At 40.2% G+C, this 15,148-nt stretch overlaps 4 protein-coding genes across 5 annotated transcripts; 2 read left to right on the top strand and 2 right to left on the bottom strand.

The window, feature by feature from the left end:
* Window positions 1–1,810: 1,810 nt before the first annotated feature.
* On the bottom strand, window positions 1,811–7,277 carry LOC108950821. Its single transcript, XM_026839878.1, has 5 exons — window positions 6,355–7,277; window positions 5,391–5,471; window positions 5,277–5,333; window positions 3,226–4,062; window positions 1,811–2,814 (listed from the first exon to the last, which is right to left on the bottom strand). Exons 1-5 carry the CDS (start codon window positions 6,407–6,409, stop codon window positions 2,663–2,665), a joined length of 1,182 nt encoding a protein of 393 aa, XP_026695679.1. The 5' UTR covers window positions 6,410–7,277; the 3' UTR covers window positions 1,811–2,662.
* Window positions 7,278–7,362: 85 nt separating this feature from the next.
* Window positions 7,363–9,984, bottom strand: LOC100178603. The gene is made up of 7 exons (XM_002123548.4): window positions 9,622–9,984; window positions 9,091–9,208; window positions 8,900–9,035; window positions 8,557–8,602; window positions 8,421–8,503; window positions 7,873–8,016; window positions 7,363–7,651 (listed from the first exon to the last, which is right to left on the bottom strand). The coding sequence occupies exons 1-7, from the start codon at window positions 9,677–9,679 to the stop codon at window positions 7,490–7,492; spliced, it is 747 nt and encodes a 248-aa protein (XP_002123584.1). The 5' UTR covers window positions 9,680–9,984; the 3' UTR covers window positions 7,363–7,489.
* Window positions 9,985–10,032: 48 nt separating this feature from the next.
* LOC100180969 (BTB/POZ domain-containing protein kctd15-like) lies at window positions 10,033–12,767 on the top strand. 2 transcript variants are annotated; one of them, XM_018816921.2, is made up of 7 exons: window positions 10,033–10,371; window positions 10,612–10,712; window positions 10,762–10,874; window positions 11,022–11,169; window positions 11,467–11,688; window positions 12,114–12,308; window positions 12,482–12,767. In XM_018816921.2, exons 1-7 carry the CDS (start codon window positions 10,293–10,295, stop codon window positions 12,662–12,664), a joined length of 1,041 nt encoding a protein of 346 aa, XP_018672466.1. In that variant the 5' UTR covers window positions 10,033–10,292; the 3' UTR covers window positions 12,665–12,767. The 2 variants fall into 2 exon arrangements, with proteins under 2 accessions (XP_018672466.1, XP_009860480.1); XM_009862178.3 differs by having other exon boundaries at window positions 10,035–10,371; window positions 10,765–10,874.
* A 132-nt stretch (window positions 12,768–12,899) lies between these two features.
* LOC100183319 (conserved oligomeric Golgi complex subunit 8) lies at window positions 12,900–15,136 on the top strand. Its single transcript, XM_002123145.5, has one exon. The coding sequence runs from the start codon at window positions 13,331–13,333 to the stop codon at window positions 15,017–15,019; it is 1,689 nt and encodes a 562-aa protein (XP_002123181.1). The 5' UTR covers window positions 12,900–13,330; the 3' UTR covers window positions 15,020–15,136.
* Window positions 15,137–15,148: the final 12 nt, after the last annotated feature.

Raw genomic sequence — 15,148 nt, 5'->3', positions numbered from 1 at the left:
ATATACCATGTATATTATTGGTAGATACGCCTTGTTCAAAATACAATCTACGTAACTGTCAATCAAAAGTGAACACGCTGAAACATTTGAGGGGGCTTCCCGGTAAACAAGAAAGCAAAAGCATCTTTGGCAACAAGAGAGCTAAACTAATTTTATTGAAATATATTTGCAATCAGAGTCGTAAAAACACCGAGTAGTCCAACTGCCGCCTTTGTGCGTGCAAAAGAAAGGAAAAGCGGTCACTTTCACAATTGGTTTAAACAAACTTTATAGATTTTATTTGCGTTTTCCTTTAGTGGGAAGGAGTAAAACAGCTTCTATTTACCTTACCAAACATTTTTTGGAAAAAATATATAAATTTAGCCGCATTAAATGACTAAAATGTCGCAAATCAACCGCTTCTAATTCTATTTTTTCATTTTTTTTGATACAGAAAACAAATAACACATGTTTTTTACATTTTTCAACCTTTAAATTTGTTGTTAGGTCCAAATTTTTCTGTAATTTACCGAAAAACATACATTTTCCCTATACCTACTGTGTTTTTTTGGAAACAAGATGCCGTTCAATTTGCCTTTTACGTAACAATGGGTTGGACTACTCGGTATTTCTATGGCTCTGTTTGCAATGTGTTTAATGTCAAACGTATGTTATCTGAGATTCATTCAAAAGTTTTTACATAAAAGTACATAAGAGAAAAAAAAGTAAAATCTGCTCAAAAGTGAAGCGTCTATAAATGCACAAATGACATCACAGATGTTAAATTCAAGGAGGTTTATGCGCCAATAAGGCTGTCATTGAATGCACATGATTCTTCTCGTCTTTGTGGTTTTAACCCATCTTCATGTTAACAACTTAAGTGCGTAAACAAGTTGTTGTTGGTGATTAATATGTTGATGAGTTGGTGTGTGATTGTTGAACTGTAGCAGTCGTTCTGGGTGTTTCTGGGTGTTGGTGAATAGTGACATCGTATAAGGAATATGCGACTGTTGTTTATAACTTAATTAATGCTCTCCTCTTGATGAATATGTACAAATGTATTGACGATAACGCGAATCATACACGATAGGCAGGTTCCAACAATAGCCAAACTAGCAGCCGCGTCAGCCAGATAGAGAGCCAAAGAGAGAGAGAGCCAGAGACAGAAACACAGAGAGATTAAAAAACAGTTATGTTCAGTCGCTAACAAATAGAACAATACATATATTAAAACGATGGATAACAGAATACAACTAAACAGAACTAGACCCAACTGCCAATAAAAACGTGGTTAACTTAAAGGGCCTAAACACACCCCAAATGTACTTCGCTTTAATCGATAGAGTGTGTTTTTCTAATTCCAACGACACCTTACTTGTTTTAATCGGTTCTGTATAACCAAAGATATTTCAGCTCAAACACCGTGAAATTCAAAAAAATGATTTGAAAGTTGCGTGGCGAAAAAAATTGAGAAGTGTACTACCCACGTGACAAAATTGTTGAAGCGTGGCCGCTCTCATTCAGAAAGGCGAGAGGCAGTGTTTTTAGCGAAAAACGAGAGAACAAAAAAAAACGCAAAAAAGCACAAAAAAAACGCAGGTTTCGCTTTTACGAATGAATCAGTCACGTGACTAGTACGTTCCTATGTCACAATCACGGAGCTCGTAGTAAAAAAAAGATAGCGCTAGAGATCACTGTTTGAGGACGAATATCTCCGCCTATACTGGACCAATTTTAATAAGCAAAGTATTTTTGGAATCAATAAAACGGTCGCTTTATGAATTTACCATAAAAAATAAAAGTGACGTGGGGTGTGTTTAGGCCCTTTAATGCGTCATCTCCCCATCACAAACACCAAAATGACGTCATAGTACACTGGCGGGGAAACAACATAAACATACGTAATTGTAGGAGTTAACAACAATGTTAATAGCTGAACACATAATAACTAAATCTGAACAGTCACGCTAAAATGGCGATGCTAACAAAACCATGCAAAACCCCATACTAATAACGTAGACTAGAGAGACGGCGTTCACATAGCAAAGATAGGAGAAAGGCAATATATAAGCCAGTCAGACGGTGGCGCTAGACAGCCAGTAAAATTGTAATAGTTGGAGTTAATAAACAAAGAAAGCAAGAACATAGCGAAAGGTGAAAGCTAATGTAATAGGCTGCAGGGGTGTGGGGAGATAACGTATGAACGTGCGGAGGTTAAATAAAGGTTGTAAAAAGGCCAGCAAAATAAAATAAGACAAGAAAAGGAAACCACGACCAAATACAAAAATGGGGGAAGTTATTTGATACGAGGCAGTATCAACATGGAATCTTGATGTTGATGGTGGCGCCAGTTGCTTCATACCATTTTTCTTTGCAATCATCTAATAACTCATCGGTCGTTGGCTGTTCAACAAACGTGACACTATAGCATTCTTCTATATCAGGCGATGAATTACTTTTGAAATTTGTTTCATGCTTTTTCGCATAATGCCAAGGAAGTGCTAACTTCTTAAGGATCCCAGTGGCATTAAAACAGTTTCTCTGATTTGTCCAGTGGTCAGAGAAACTTGTCACGGTTTGGCCGACGTATTGCTCGCCACAAATTTTGCAAGTGGCCACGTATATGCCATCGCTTTTACAGTCGAGAACTTGTGTGAGAGGTATCGTAACTCGTTTTGGCGTTTCAAGAATCCTGGTAGGAGTAACCATGCTTTTGCGTTTTTTTTTTGTGGTTGCCACAAAGAGCACAGTGGCCGCAGGGATACGAACCGGGAGCAATGTTGGATCCAATGTCGTTGCCGATCTGGGTCTTTGGTTGAGCGGGCTGCTGGTGATCTGAAATGGGTATAATAGAATAAGAATCGATTAAATTAATTAAACACATATAAGTTTGTCTGGTGCACTGGCACAGTGGCGCCTGTATCTAACCCAGGGGTTCCGGGTTTAAAAAGGCTCGTTGCTGCTTCCACCACTATAGGCGTATGTGTCCTGTGTTATAACGACTGTCGTTGCCCCGCCATGCGAGGATAAATAAGTTACATACGTGGTAACTTGTAAGAGGGCACGAGGTGTATGAAACAGAACACTCGTGTTATAACGACTGTCGTTGCCCCGCCATGCGAGGATAAATAAGTTACATACGTGGTAAGCTGGAACGAGGCGTATAAAACAGAACACACGTGTTATAACGACTGTCGTTGCAATGCGAGAATAGAGCACGTAACATTCATTCATTTAACAACAAACCTTGCGGGTTAATTTGCATATTTTGTAACGATGACGTAGCTTGCGATACGCTTGGTTGAAGTTCATTTCTAACTCGTTTCAAGTTTTCTTTGCTTCTGGCAATCTCTTTAGCTCTTTTATCATCATTGATATCCTCAGCTTTCTCATAAGCTGCAATAGCTTTGCGGTAACATTCGCATGCATCGATGGGTCGGGAAGTGTTTGCATACGTGTAACCGAGATTGTTCAAACAGAGCCCGTACACCTTATACTTTCCAGCGCTCTCCTTGAAAATGCTCTCCATTATATCGATCGCTTCCTTACATGTTGTTTCGCTACTATTAACATCACCAACCAAATACTCACAGAATTCGATATAATGCAAACAAAAAACTTCCCACAAACGCCGTTCTTCCTCACTGGCATCATCAGATCGTCGAATCATTTCTCGCATGTCACGCATCAGTGGAATCACGTGGGTTAGAACGATCGGTTTCAATTCTTCGTCACGTGATACCAGTGTCTTGATAGAATTTTTGATCCCCCTTGCGCAATTCTTTATCCCGACCAAACCTGCTTTCGACTGATTTCTATAAAAGTCGGCAGCGATTTGATAAAACAAAATCGCTTCCGTGTCTCTCCCTTCACCCCTGATAGTGTCAGCAAATGTTCTGATTCTAATGGGCGTTGTTTCATATTTCTCTTTTAATACTGTCTTCAGTTGTTCTTTGATTTGAATCGCTTCTTTCGTCTCTCCAACCAACATACAACATCGGTAATGGTTGAGCCGATCCTTGGGTCCAATAACAGCTGGGTCGAACTTTATACCTTTCTGTTCTTGCAGTAGTCGACCGCCATCTTTATAAAATACTTCATTATTGTAATGTAGCAACAATGAGTATTTATAACTGTAAGGTCGGCAGTTAAACGTGCATATATATCGTTAATATTATCCTCGCCTTTCCGTCCTATTTACGTCATCCATTAATAATTTCATTAAGTCTTTTGTCCCATTTCCCAGAGTCGGCGTCACAGCGCGGATATGTCCCGCTACGATTCCCACGAACCCAATAACTTTCTCACACGGCCCTAATTTACCGTGTCTCCCATTCCCGCTATAAGTTGTAACGGTTTTCCCTTTCGCTCATTCTAACTGAACGATGAAATAGCTTTTGGACGAAGTAATATTCGAACCGGTTTGCGTTCCGAAATAGTCAAAACCTCTAGTTCACGATTGTTAAAGATAACATTCGCCGACGTATCGTGCCGTTGTTGCTGACTGTTGTGCAGTGTCGTGTATTAAACAATTCAGAACTTCGGTGGCTCGTGAGCTTGTGAGTTAGGCTATTCAGACAGAGGACGACAGGTCCATCCATGTTATTCGCATTGAGTGCTGCAAACCCACTCACGAAAAAGTGCGGAGTAACATCAACATAGACATTTATATTACGCGACACCGGTTTAGGGTTAACACAACAAACACTTTCGTGTATATGTAGCGGACACTAACCCACCATGGTACACTGACTGTTAGTGTACTATGAACCCAATATTACCAATACATGTGTCGGCTTGTGTGGTTAGGACTCGTTATACCAAGAAGTTCAAAACTGTATGTCTAAATAGTGCCAACATCTATTTTATCCTCGCTGTCCGTTAAATGGTCACTCATTCTCGTTATCAAACACAAAGCTTGTTTACATGCACAGTCTCGCTGAAAACACCGCCTCGCGCCTTTCTGAATGAGAGCGGCAACGCTTCAACAATTTTGTCACGTGATTTGTCACGTGGGTAGTACACTTCTCAATCTTTTCGCCACGCAACTTTCAAATCAGTTTTATGAATTTCACGGTGTTTGAGCTGGAATATCTTTGGTTATACAGAGCCGATTAAAACAAGTAAGGTGTCGTTGGAATTAGAAAAACACACTCTATCTATTAAAGCGATGTACATGTGGGTGTGTTTAGGCCCTTTAAAGCGACTTCCAGAAACGCAGCAATAATGTCGGGTACCAATCCACTATACCAGTGTTTGGGCGTGTGTCGGAATAATAATCGAACAATAAACTTTACCTGAGGCAAAAATATCTTCAATCGTTGTTTTTCGTGACGTCACTCCACCACGTGATCCTGGGAAAATTATTTAAATTGAGTTTGTTTATATTCTGGAATATTTTATCAACAAACCTTGTGGGTTAATTTGCATATCTTGCAACGATGACGTAACTTGCGATACGCTTGGTTGCTCAACCGTGTGGGTCACGTGTCCTGCGATAAAAACAAGTATATTAAAATGAGCTGCATTAAGATGTTAACGGTAGTTATTCCACCTGAGTGTTGACTACTGTGTTGGCGAAGTTATTATTCAACCCACAAATAGCAACTAAGTGTATATCGCCACATACGAAGCAGAATATAGAACCAGTGATGTAGTTGCTATGCGTCATTTAGATGCGGGATTATTACGCCTTTGGGCAAAACACATAACGGCAGTGGCTCCTAATTGTCACCAATATAAAATACAATCACCCACAAAGTTACATACGTGGTAACTTGTAAGCTGGCACGAGGTGTATGAAACAGAACACCTGTGTTATAACGACTGCCGTTGCCACGCCATGTGAGGATAAATAAGTTACATACGAGGTAACTTGTAAGCGGGTACGAGGTGTATGAAACAGAACACCTGTGTTATAACGACTGCCGTTGCCAGGCCATGTGATGATAAATAAGTTACATACGAGGTAACTTGTAAGCGGGTACGAGGTGTATGAAACAGAACACCTGTGTTATAACGACTGCCGTTGCCACGCCATGTGAGGATAAATAAGTTACATACGAGGTAACTTGTAAGCGGGCACGAGGTGTATGAAACAGAACACCCGTGTTATAACGACTGCCGTTGCCACGCCATGTGAGGATAAATAAGTTACATACGAGGTAACTTGTAAGCGGGCACGAGGTGTATGAAACAGAACACCCGTGTTATAACGACTGCCGTTGCCACGCCATGTGAGGATAAATAAGTTACATACGAGGTAACTTGTAAGCGGGTACGAGGTGAATAAACCAGAACACCTGTGTTATAACGACTTACATTCTCCGCCATGCGAAGGGAAAGCAGGTTAATTACATTTATTTATTGACATACCTGCGGTGGTTTTTATGTTCAACCTAAATGGCTCTTGTTGTTTTTTATCCGACATTTTCCTTGTGTTAGCCGCACCCACACTGTAATACACTTCCTACTGTGTATGGTCCTGCACCTTTCTGTTGCCTTGAGTATTAGGGTAATGTATAACTATATCTGGTGGTGAAAAGTTTGGTCTAATTGTTCCCTACAAGGTTGTCTCTATCGGGTTGAACGACGGTTAAAGTAAATCGGTATTGCAGAGGAAGCTAAAAACATCGACGCGAACGATTCCCCCCCAAAAAGACTGGATATCCGTGAGACCTTCGGCACATTATGGGACCAATAATTCCACTGGCCACCAGCTAAAGTGGTATCGAATGTTATTCCCAATATAATTGACGTAAGCGATCCAGTGTGTCTACCTGGGTGAGCATACGGTATATATGGTTTTGACCATTTTGGAGTTCTAGTGACGTCGCGAACGTAAATTTGGACATTCAACCATTTACCACTACGAAGATTTCTTTTTATGAAATACTTGAACTTCTAAAAAAATATAGAAAATGCGGAAAAAGATATTTAGTTTAACAAAGTATATCATAACCGAATTCACCACTTGTGCTACGGCTAAGAAACAGCTATAGGCAGTCTGAGCCCAGCAGTAAATAAACCAGACGCGAAAGTTTACCATGTCTGCCAATACCAAACTTACCCTCGATGTTTCGCCTTCACCACTTTATCCAAACACACCTAACAATATCTGTGAAATTAACATTAGATTCATTATACATATCCAAGAACTCCATACAATATAACAAACCAAACATTGCGTGTGGAGCCTGGGTTATAATCACTTCCTTACTTCAAGCTTTGTCGAACAACAAAAGCAAAATAATATTTCATTCTCGCTCGCTTTCATTGGTGGACCCAACAACTGTGGACCAACAAAGCCAACGAACGTTCTGGTTCAACCAATGAGGATATGGATTTCTGAGCTTGGGAACTCATAACAACAGGTAGTTGAATACCTTTTCTGAAGAAACTTTATTTTGTTGCTATTAACGTGGCAAGGCACTAGCTATGTCGTCATAATATAACATCTATATTCTAAAATACACTCGGTGACTATGACGTCATAATCTTCTATGTTTAGTTAAGAATTTCCCGTTTCGTTGGATGGGGAATCCCCTGTTTCGTCAGCAACATTCACAGATATTGTTTGTTCACAATCGTCATCGTGTTCATGCTCTTCATCGACATCTGGTGGCACGTATTTTAAACCTGCATCAGCCGCTAGGGCGGCGTTGCTGTCCGTCTGTGCAGAGAAATATTTTGTTGAGGTTTAAAATATTGCGTTTATGTTAATTTAGAATCCATTAGTGATCTTTGGGTCGGAATAATTAATTGTCGTTAAGTTTCTTGAAAGGTAACATGCATTATACAATGGTGGCAACATCAAGCCTTGAACCCATAACCTCTGTGTTTGGGGCGTCGTGCAATTACTCCGTTTGTTACGTCATATAATCGTCACAATACCTCATTGTCGTCCTTTTGATCTACGTCATAATCATAATACGCATCACCGAGCACGGCTTGAATAACCTCCCAGTGGTTCCGGTCGTGTGGATTCAAGTTTTTTCCATCTGGCAACACTATGCTACCGTCTTGATCCAGTGTGACCTTGAACATTATGTATTCGGTTTGTTAACAATGTTGGTTAAAACATAAACGCTACATGTGACGTATCGTATACTGTGGGGGAAGATGGGACACCTTTAGCACATAATATCCTGATCGTGTTTTAAACAACTAACAACGGTATGTCGAAGTCGTGAGAATATGGTTTTATAATTCTTTGAATGTTATTTGTTTCCTATACCAAATAGGACGAAAGCTGTCCCATCTTCCCCACCCTACTATATTCAAGCTCTTGAAAATGGGCGTAACGAAATAACAGTTAGGGTCAAGTGCTACGAAATATGTAACAAACAAAACAACTTAGAAGAAACAATGTTTGAAAATAGAAAATATCGGTAAAGACAAAACTATATTATGACGTCATAACCATCTATTATAACAATCACCTCAACGTTTTCGTCGCCGACAACAATCACGAAGGATTTCGAATCTTCGGCGTCGAATTTCGATTTCGCTTCCGCTAATATATCTGATCATAGAAATATTAAATATTGTGTGTTATATAGTGTTTCTATGTCGCACCTGCGTCATCGACTACGTCATCAACTACGTCATCATCCGTCACTTCCTGCAACACCATATATGGAATATGATAATAAGAATTCGATCAAGATGAAAAATGTTGAACAGACATAAACAATGTTTATAACGGACTTTACAGATAAACTTCCAAAAAGTACGTTACATCCAATAACGTTTTAACGAACATAAAGTAACTTTGTTACCGACAAAAATGTCCTTAACCGACAAAATTTATTTACAATAGTCGTAATACGTGAAAGGATGATCGTCTTGGGGTAAGCAATCATTTTTATATTTAATATTTTTCATCGTCAAAAATATTCACATCGGTTGATGCGCTTACCTCATCCAACGTCAGGTCGACGTCATAATCTATTATATCACGGGGTGTCATTGCGTCAGAATCGTCAACAATGGATGAATAGAAGCCGATTGTGAAGCAAAGGAAGACTATCGCTACCCCAATGACGCAATAATACCTGATAATGACGTCACAATTAATATAAACATCTCTGCCACCACCATGCGGATTACCTTGTTTTACAAAATTGATTTCTATGTTTCTTCATGACGTCATCATCGAACGCTTGACGTGGTTCAAGTTCAACGCTCGACATGTCAGGTGATAATAGGGTATTGTGACGTATTGGGGCTGGGGGGATGACGTGTTATACCTCATGCTCACTGTCGAGTTATAACATGGGTGTCTTCGTATACACCAGACACACATGGTGTATTCATACACCTCATGCTCACTGTCAAGTTATAGCATGAGTGTCTTCTTATACACCAGACACACATGGTGTATTCATACACCTCATGCTCACTGTCGAGTTATAACATAGGTGTCTTCTTATACACCAGACACACATGGTGTATTCATACACCTCATACTCACTGTCAAGTTATAACATGGGTGTCTTCTTATACACCAGACACACATGGTGTATTCATACACCTCATGCTCACTGTCAAGTTATAACATGGGTGTCTTCTTATACACCAGACACACATGGTGTATACACACGACAGCCACCCACCGCAGTGAGTGTCGAACCCCTTTACCTTCATCCTCGTGGTGATGTCTCATCCGTGGAATCGTCTCCGGTTTGTTCGAAGTCATTTTCAACTCAAGAAATCAACATTTGTTCCACCAAACGAAGATTCTGAAACCGTTTGCTGAGGATTAATATACAACAGAATGCTTCAAGTTATCTATACATGTGTGGCGAGTATCCATAGTGAATTATGTTGTCGCGGTATTTATATCGATACGTGCTTGTATATAATAGGTCGAGCTTAGTACATGAGTACCTCTCCAACTTGAAGATTAAATAATTTATTGATTATTTGGCGTCGTGTGGGTGACATCGTGTGAATATATTAGCGTAAGCACTTTGTCTTCTCAGCTAAATAGCCGTGGGGTTTACGAGGAAATACCCTCGGGCGGTGGAAGGTTGTAATATCTTGCAGTCCAACAGCAATATCATGGTTTTGTTTCACATATACCACATATATATTTGCCATTACATAATGATTCTTGTGTATACAATGTCGTGCAATTATTAACTTCGTGAGCGACTTGGTATTAGTAGAGTAATGGCCGCATCGCTTCCAGCTATAAATGAAATGAGGCAACGATAAAATAAGACCTTGGGCCATGGTTGTCACTCACTACACTGCAAGGATGATGTTTCGTGGTTCGTTGTAACTTAGTTGTTGTGTATGAGGTAAATATGAAACGCAGTCAGGATAAGAAGATACATTTCGCCGATGGTCCTTCAATAGTGGGGGTAGCCAGCCCTGCGGTTCCAGGTCAGTGGTTACGCGGTGTATAGCGATCGAATATTATAAGTTATGACGTCATAATGAGGTATAGTCAACCGGATGTGAGGTAATAGGGAACTGCTATTAGATACTGATGGACGATTTCCCTGAATCGTTATTAACGACGTCAATAATAGCTGATGTTGTTGATGACGTCATAATAGAAACGGCGGTGACGCCACAGTAGATGCAACAGAGGTATTGTTACGTCATAACCACCATTCACAGGTTCGATCCACCAAAACATCCAATACCCGCTGAAGAAGAAGTTGAGACACGCGATATCCGCTCCTCCCATGCCAGAACATGACGGAAGAAGGATAACGAAGGTAGGGTTATTACGTCATAGTGCATGTTGTTATGACGTCACAATGTTAGCAGAGAACGGACAAACCACCGACATCGAACGACACTCGACCACCGCGTACGCCTCCCGATATCCGATACAATCAACCTAACATACGAACCACACCTAACCATGAACAACCTACGTAAGTATTGTGGTGCATACGTCACTTACTACGTCATTAACTATGCATCTACGTCACTAACTATAACTATACGTCATTAACTAAAGCTACGCCACTAACTATAACTACGTCACCAACTATAACAACGTCACTAACTACGTCACACAGGTTAGTAGGGGTACCGAAGGCAGCTGTACCAAGTAGATACGCCGCACCTGTTCATATAGACGTGGGCGGCCACATATATACGTCGTCCTTGGAAACTTTAACAAAGTTCCCGGATTCCAAACTCGGGAGGTTGTTTAGTGGAGCGGAGGTAAGACTGTAAAATCTACGTGTTTGTAGTACATGCATATATGTCCACCACGGTGGCAGCGTCTAGGCTCGAACCCGTTACCCCCGTATCTAGTTTACCTATATTTCCTAATCGTGTTTCTAACAATTAACAACGCGCTTTTACAGTCGTAAACCTACGGGTATATAATTCTGTAATTATTATAAATGGAACATGTCCCATCTTACCCCATTTATACTAAACCATCTTAACCTTTATCAATATAAATACATCACCCACACAAGTACACAAACATGTATTCACCTGTCCATTTTACAGCCGATCGTCCTCGACACATTGAAACAACATTACTTCATCGATCGAGACGGAAACATGTTTCGTCACATCCTCAACTTCCTACGAACCTCCAACCTTGCGTTACCCGATGATTTCCATGAACTGGATCAACTCTTGCAGGAAGCAAGATTCTTTGAGTTGAAACTCATGGTGGGACAACTTGAGCAGTTCAAGGAGAGCAGACGGGTTTCGAAGACGCATAAAGTGAGTAGAGAGTGTTAAATATATGAAACTTGTTTATATTATCTAACACGATCACGAAAATACATTCATAAGCTGTTAGCGACAATATGACATTCGACATGCCATGGAAAACTATTTCTGAGAGCATGTCAGTTAGAAAATTGTTTTTAATTATTGCACGTTCTAATATTTACTGTTTTCTTCTTCCCATAATAAAAGTAATTTATTCTAATTAACTCAAACTCACCGTAAGTTGGATTTACAGTCATGCGTATTTCATTTGTATTCTCTCCATATTATGTTTAAACGGCTGTCGTTTTGCTGCTAATTCTCTTTTCTTCGTTGTTTTGCTTAATGATGGTCTGTAATTGAAGATATTTAAGTTATGTCTATCGTAAATATTGGTTGTTTCAATTCACCTCCATTATGCTGATAAACTCCCACAGGATTGCGTTGTCATTCGTACCGTACCCGACCTTGGTGAGAGAATTTGTCTCGGTGGGAACAAATCAATCATCGCCTCCATTTTCCCGGAAGTATATGACGTCATCACATCAGCTGATAAATGCACTTGGAACCAAGATCCTACCCACGTGATTCGGTTCCCCATCAACGCGTTTTGTCAAATCAACTCAATCAAGGTTGTGTGTTATATATGAATGAAACTTGTTTGAGGGCAACGACACAGTTCTTATACAACGGCGTTCTGTTTTCCTTACAAGTTACCACGTATTGTATGGCTGATAATTTCGACAACCAAATAGCGCCAACCACTGTGTCATAGTTACTTTATTAACACCATCATACACCACAGGTGCTGGAAACCTTCCTTAGTTCTGGCTTCTCCATCCTCGCGGCGTCAGGTGGCGGTAGTGAGTCGTCATCGCATTTCACTGAGTGGGTTGTAGCTCGCCCACGTCATAATCATGATGACGTCATCAATACCACGTCTTCAACCTCAACCAATAAGAACTCAAAACTTAATTCGAAGACATGAAGATATTGCTTATTAGTGTTGTGACGTAATTATGATGACGTTTCAGTGTGATGACGTTTATATAATTTGTGAATTCGATTAAATTTGTTGCTTGGGTCTAAGAGTTTTTTTATTAAGATAAAATTAGAACAAATTATCAACCACAGTTGAATTATCAACCGTATGGATTACTATACCAAATATTTATGAGGCAGAGACCGGTAATGGCGGTTTTATTTCGACTGTGCTTTAAAAATACTTTAGTAATGAATACGTGTAGGTTTGTTTACAAATTCAAAGTTAGAACGTGAGTTTACGTTGTTATTGACGTAGCGCGAATATAACTGACTGCAGAATGTAAAAAAAGTCGTTTAGTGGTTGAAAAATAACAATAAGATGATGACGTTACGGTATAGGGTTAGGCGCTTGCACCGTAACCAGAGAATATTGGGTTCGATACTCAACCCTGGTAACATTGCATACGTGTGTTCTTGGGCAAGACACTAAACGACAATTGCTCCAACCCAGTGGTCACTAATAGGTTGTCTAAATTGTCAGCCATACATAAAAAAATCACCCGCAAAGTTTAAGTGGGCACAAGGTTTATATGTAGTTGCTGCCCTGTGTTAAGAACAAGTTACTTTCATACATTTATCGAACAGGCAACAACATTATAGTTGGTTAAACATGGATCAGGTATCCCCCCACGTCGACATAGATGATGAAAGTATCCTCACCTCAATATTTAAGAACGATTTCAATGATGAAGAAATTATCAACCCTGAGTTTTTCAAATATTTGTCAACTTTATGTACGTTCGATGTTGGCAGGTTGGCCCACGAACCCGTGAGGTTGGATGCGGAGAAACAAGGTGTGTTGGAAAGCACGCAGAACCTTGCGTTTCATAACTACAAGACTTTCATACGAACCGCTAAATGTTCCAAAGATATTTACGATGATTTCAGTTTAGTCGAGACTCGATTACAAGGTCTTATTGAGAAGATGCCGCAGTTCGCTGATCGGGGGGGACAGTTTATAAAGGAAGCAACCGACATTGTTTCTGTGCGGCAAGCTAACTCGCTCACATTAACGCGACACACTGGGTTGTTGGAGATATTAGAAATACCACAACTCATGGACACTTGTGTAAGAAACCAATATTATGAAGATGCATTGGAATTAATGTTCTTCGTGAAAAGATTCGGGAAGAAATTGTTCGTGAGTGATATCCCAGCTTTGAACACGGTGATTGGTGACGTGCAACGAACCACACAACTCATGTTGGAGCAATTATTGAACCAACTCCATTCAACTTTATCTCTGCCCGCTTGTCTCAAAACTGTCGGCTTCATTCGAAGGTTGGATTGCTTCAGTGAAGTTGAACTGAGGGTGAAGTTTCTCCAAGCGAGGAATTCATGGTTGGATGGTTTGTTGGCTGCAGTGCCATCTGGTGGTGGGGAGTTGGAGGCGTTCGAACGAATAACGAAAATCATTGAAGTGTGTCGAGTTCATCTGTTCGATATCGTGACACAGTATCGAGCGATATTCACCGACGATATGGACGTTTATCTTTTCAATAAAACTGAAGATGCATCGAGTGCGAATATATTTTACTGCTGGATGAATTACAGGGTCAACTGTTTCCTTAAATCTTTGGATGAAAGTTTAGAGATCGGCGTTGGGACCAGACTTGATTCACTACTGGGACAATGTATGTACTTTGGGCAATCTTTTAGCAGAGTTGGCGCTGACTTTCGAAACTTACTGATTAAAAAGTTTCACAAAGTTTATTTAAAGATCTTCACGGAAGGCATCGAGGTTTCCACCCAACATTTTCACACCAACATGATGTCGTATTCATTCACAGCAACTACAAGGTTTGATAAAACAATTGAACGAGCGACAAGCGTCGATAAAAGTGAAGCACCCCCAGTACAGTTGCTGGAGTATCCACCATTAGCTGAATATGTGAACAATGTGTTAGGTTTGTTTAATAACTTCCGCGTTGGATGTCCAGTGTTCATGTTGGTTGACATACCGATGTTACTGGACGCTTCGTTGGTCAAAGTGGCGGAATCCATTGCAATGTTTTATAAAACTGAGGAATCTGGTTTTAGTGAGCGGGAACTTTCGTGCTTTGTTTTATTTTGTGATGTTTTCAAAGACACAGTGATTCCACATCTAAACTCGTGTCTCGTTAATTTGTTTCCAAATAATTCAATGATGGAATTGCTTGGTTCCACCTCTGTTTCACTCCGATCCTGTGGTGACGCCACCGTTATCGGGAATATATTGCCAAAGTTCCCCGAACCCAATGTTGAAGAAACTGTGGCAGAGACACCCGACCCCCCCGTTGTTGTTGACGGTCAAACATAACGCGCGCCTATTTTATTTGTAAGATGGTTTGTAAATACACATTAATATTATTTCTATAAAGAGTTTAATAAACATATTTAGCGAGGATTTTGTTGATCAATACGGGTATGATTGGATAAAGAACCATCA

This window comes from Ciona intestinalis, unplaced genomic scaffold (genome assembly GCF_000224145.3).
Source record: "Ciona intestinalis unplaced genomic scaffold, KH HT001064.1, whole genome shotgun sequence".
Taxonomy (NCBI): domain Eukaryota; kingdom Metazoa; phylum Chordata; class Ascidiacea; order Phlebobranchia; family Cionidae; genus Ciona; species Ciona intestinalis.
This window is presented reverse-complemented; position numbering and strand designations above follow the sequence as displayed.

Bases quoted from the DNA above. Each gene is read 5' to 3' on its own strand.
- LOC100180969 (XM_018816921.2), top strand. From the start codon at position 10,293: ATGAAACGCAGTCAGGATAAGAAGATACATTTCGCCGATGGTCCTTCA. The intron at 11,689-12,113 runs GTGAGTAGAGAG...AAACTCCCACAG, and splicing joins GGGTTTCGAAGACGCATAAA to GATTGCGTTGTCATTCGTAC. The intron at 12,309-12,481 runs GTTGTGTGTTAT...CATACACCACAG, and splicing joins GTCAAATCAACTCAATCAAG to GTGCTGGAAACCTTCCTTAG.
- LOC100183319 (XM_002123145.5), top strand. From the start codon at position 13,331: ATGGATCAGGTATCCCCCCACGTCGACATAGATGATGAAAGTATCCTC.
- LOC108950821 (XM_026839878.1), bottom strand. From the start codon at position 6,409: ATGTCGGATAAAAAACAACAAGAGCCATTTAGGTTGAACATAAAAACC. The intron at 5,334-5,390 runs GTTTGTTGATAA...TAATTTTCCCAG, and splicing joins TATGCAAATTAACCCACAAG to GATCACGTGGTGGAGTGACG. The intron at 4,063-5,276 runs GTAAAGTTTATT...TATTTTATAAAG, and splicing joins TGAAGATATTTTTGCCTCAG to ATGGCGGTCGACTACTGCAA.
- LOC100178603 (XM_002123548.4), bottom strand. From the start codon at position 9,679: ATGACTTCGAACAAACCGGAGACGATTCCACGGATGAGACATCACCAC. The intron at 9,209-9,621 runs GTAAAGGGGTTC...TCATCCCCCCAG, and splicing joins ACATCACCACGAGGATGAAG to CCCCAATACGTCACAATACC. The intron at 8,017-8,420 runs GTGATTGTTATA...ATAATGTTCAAG, and splicing joins TCGGCGACGAAAACGTTGAG to GTCACACTGGATCAAGACGG.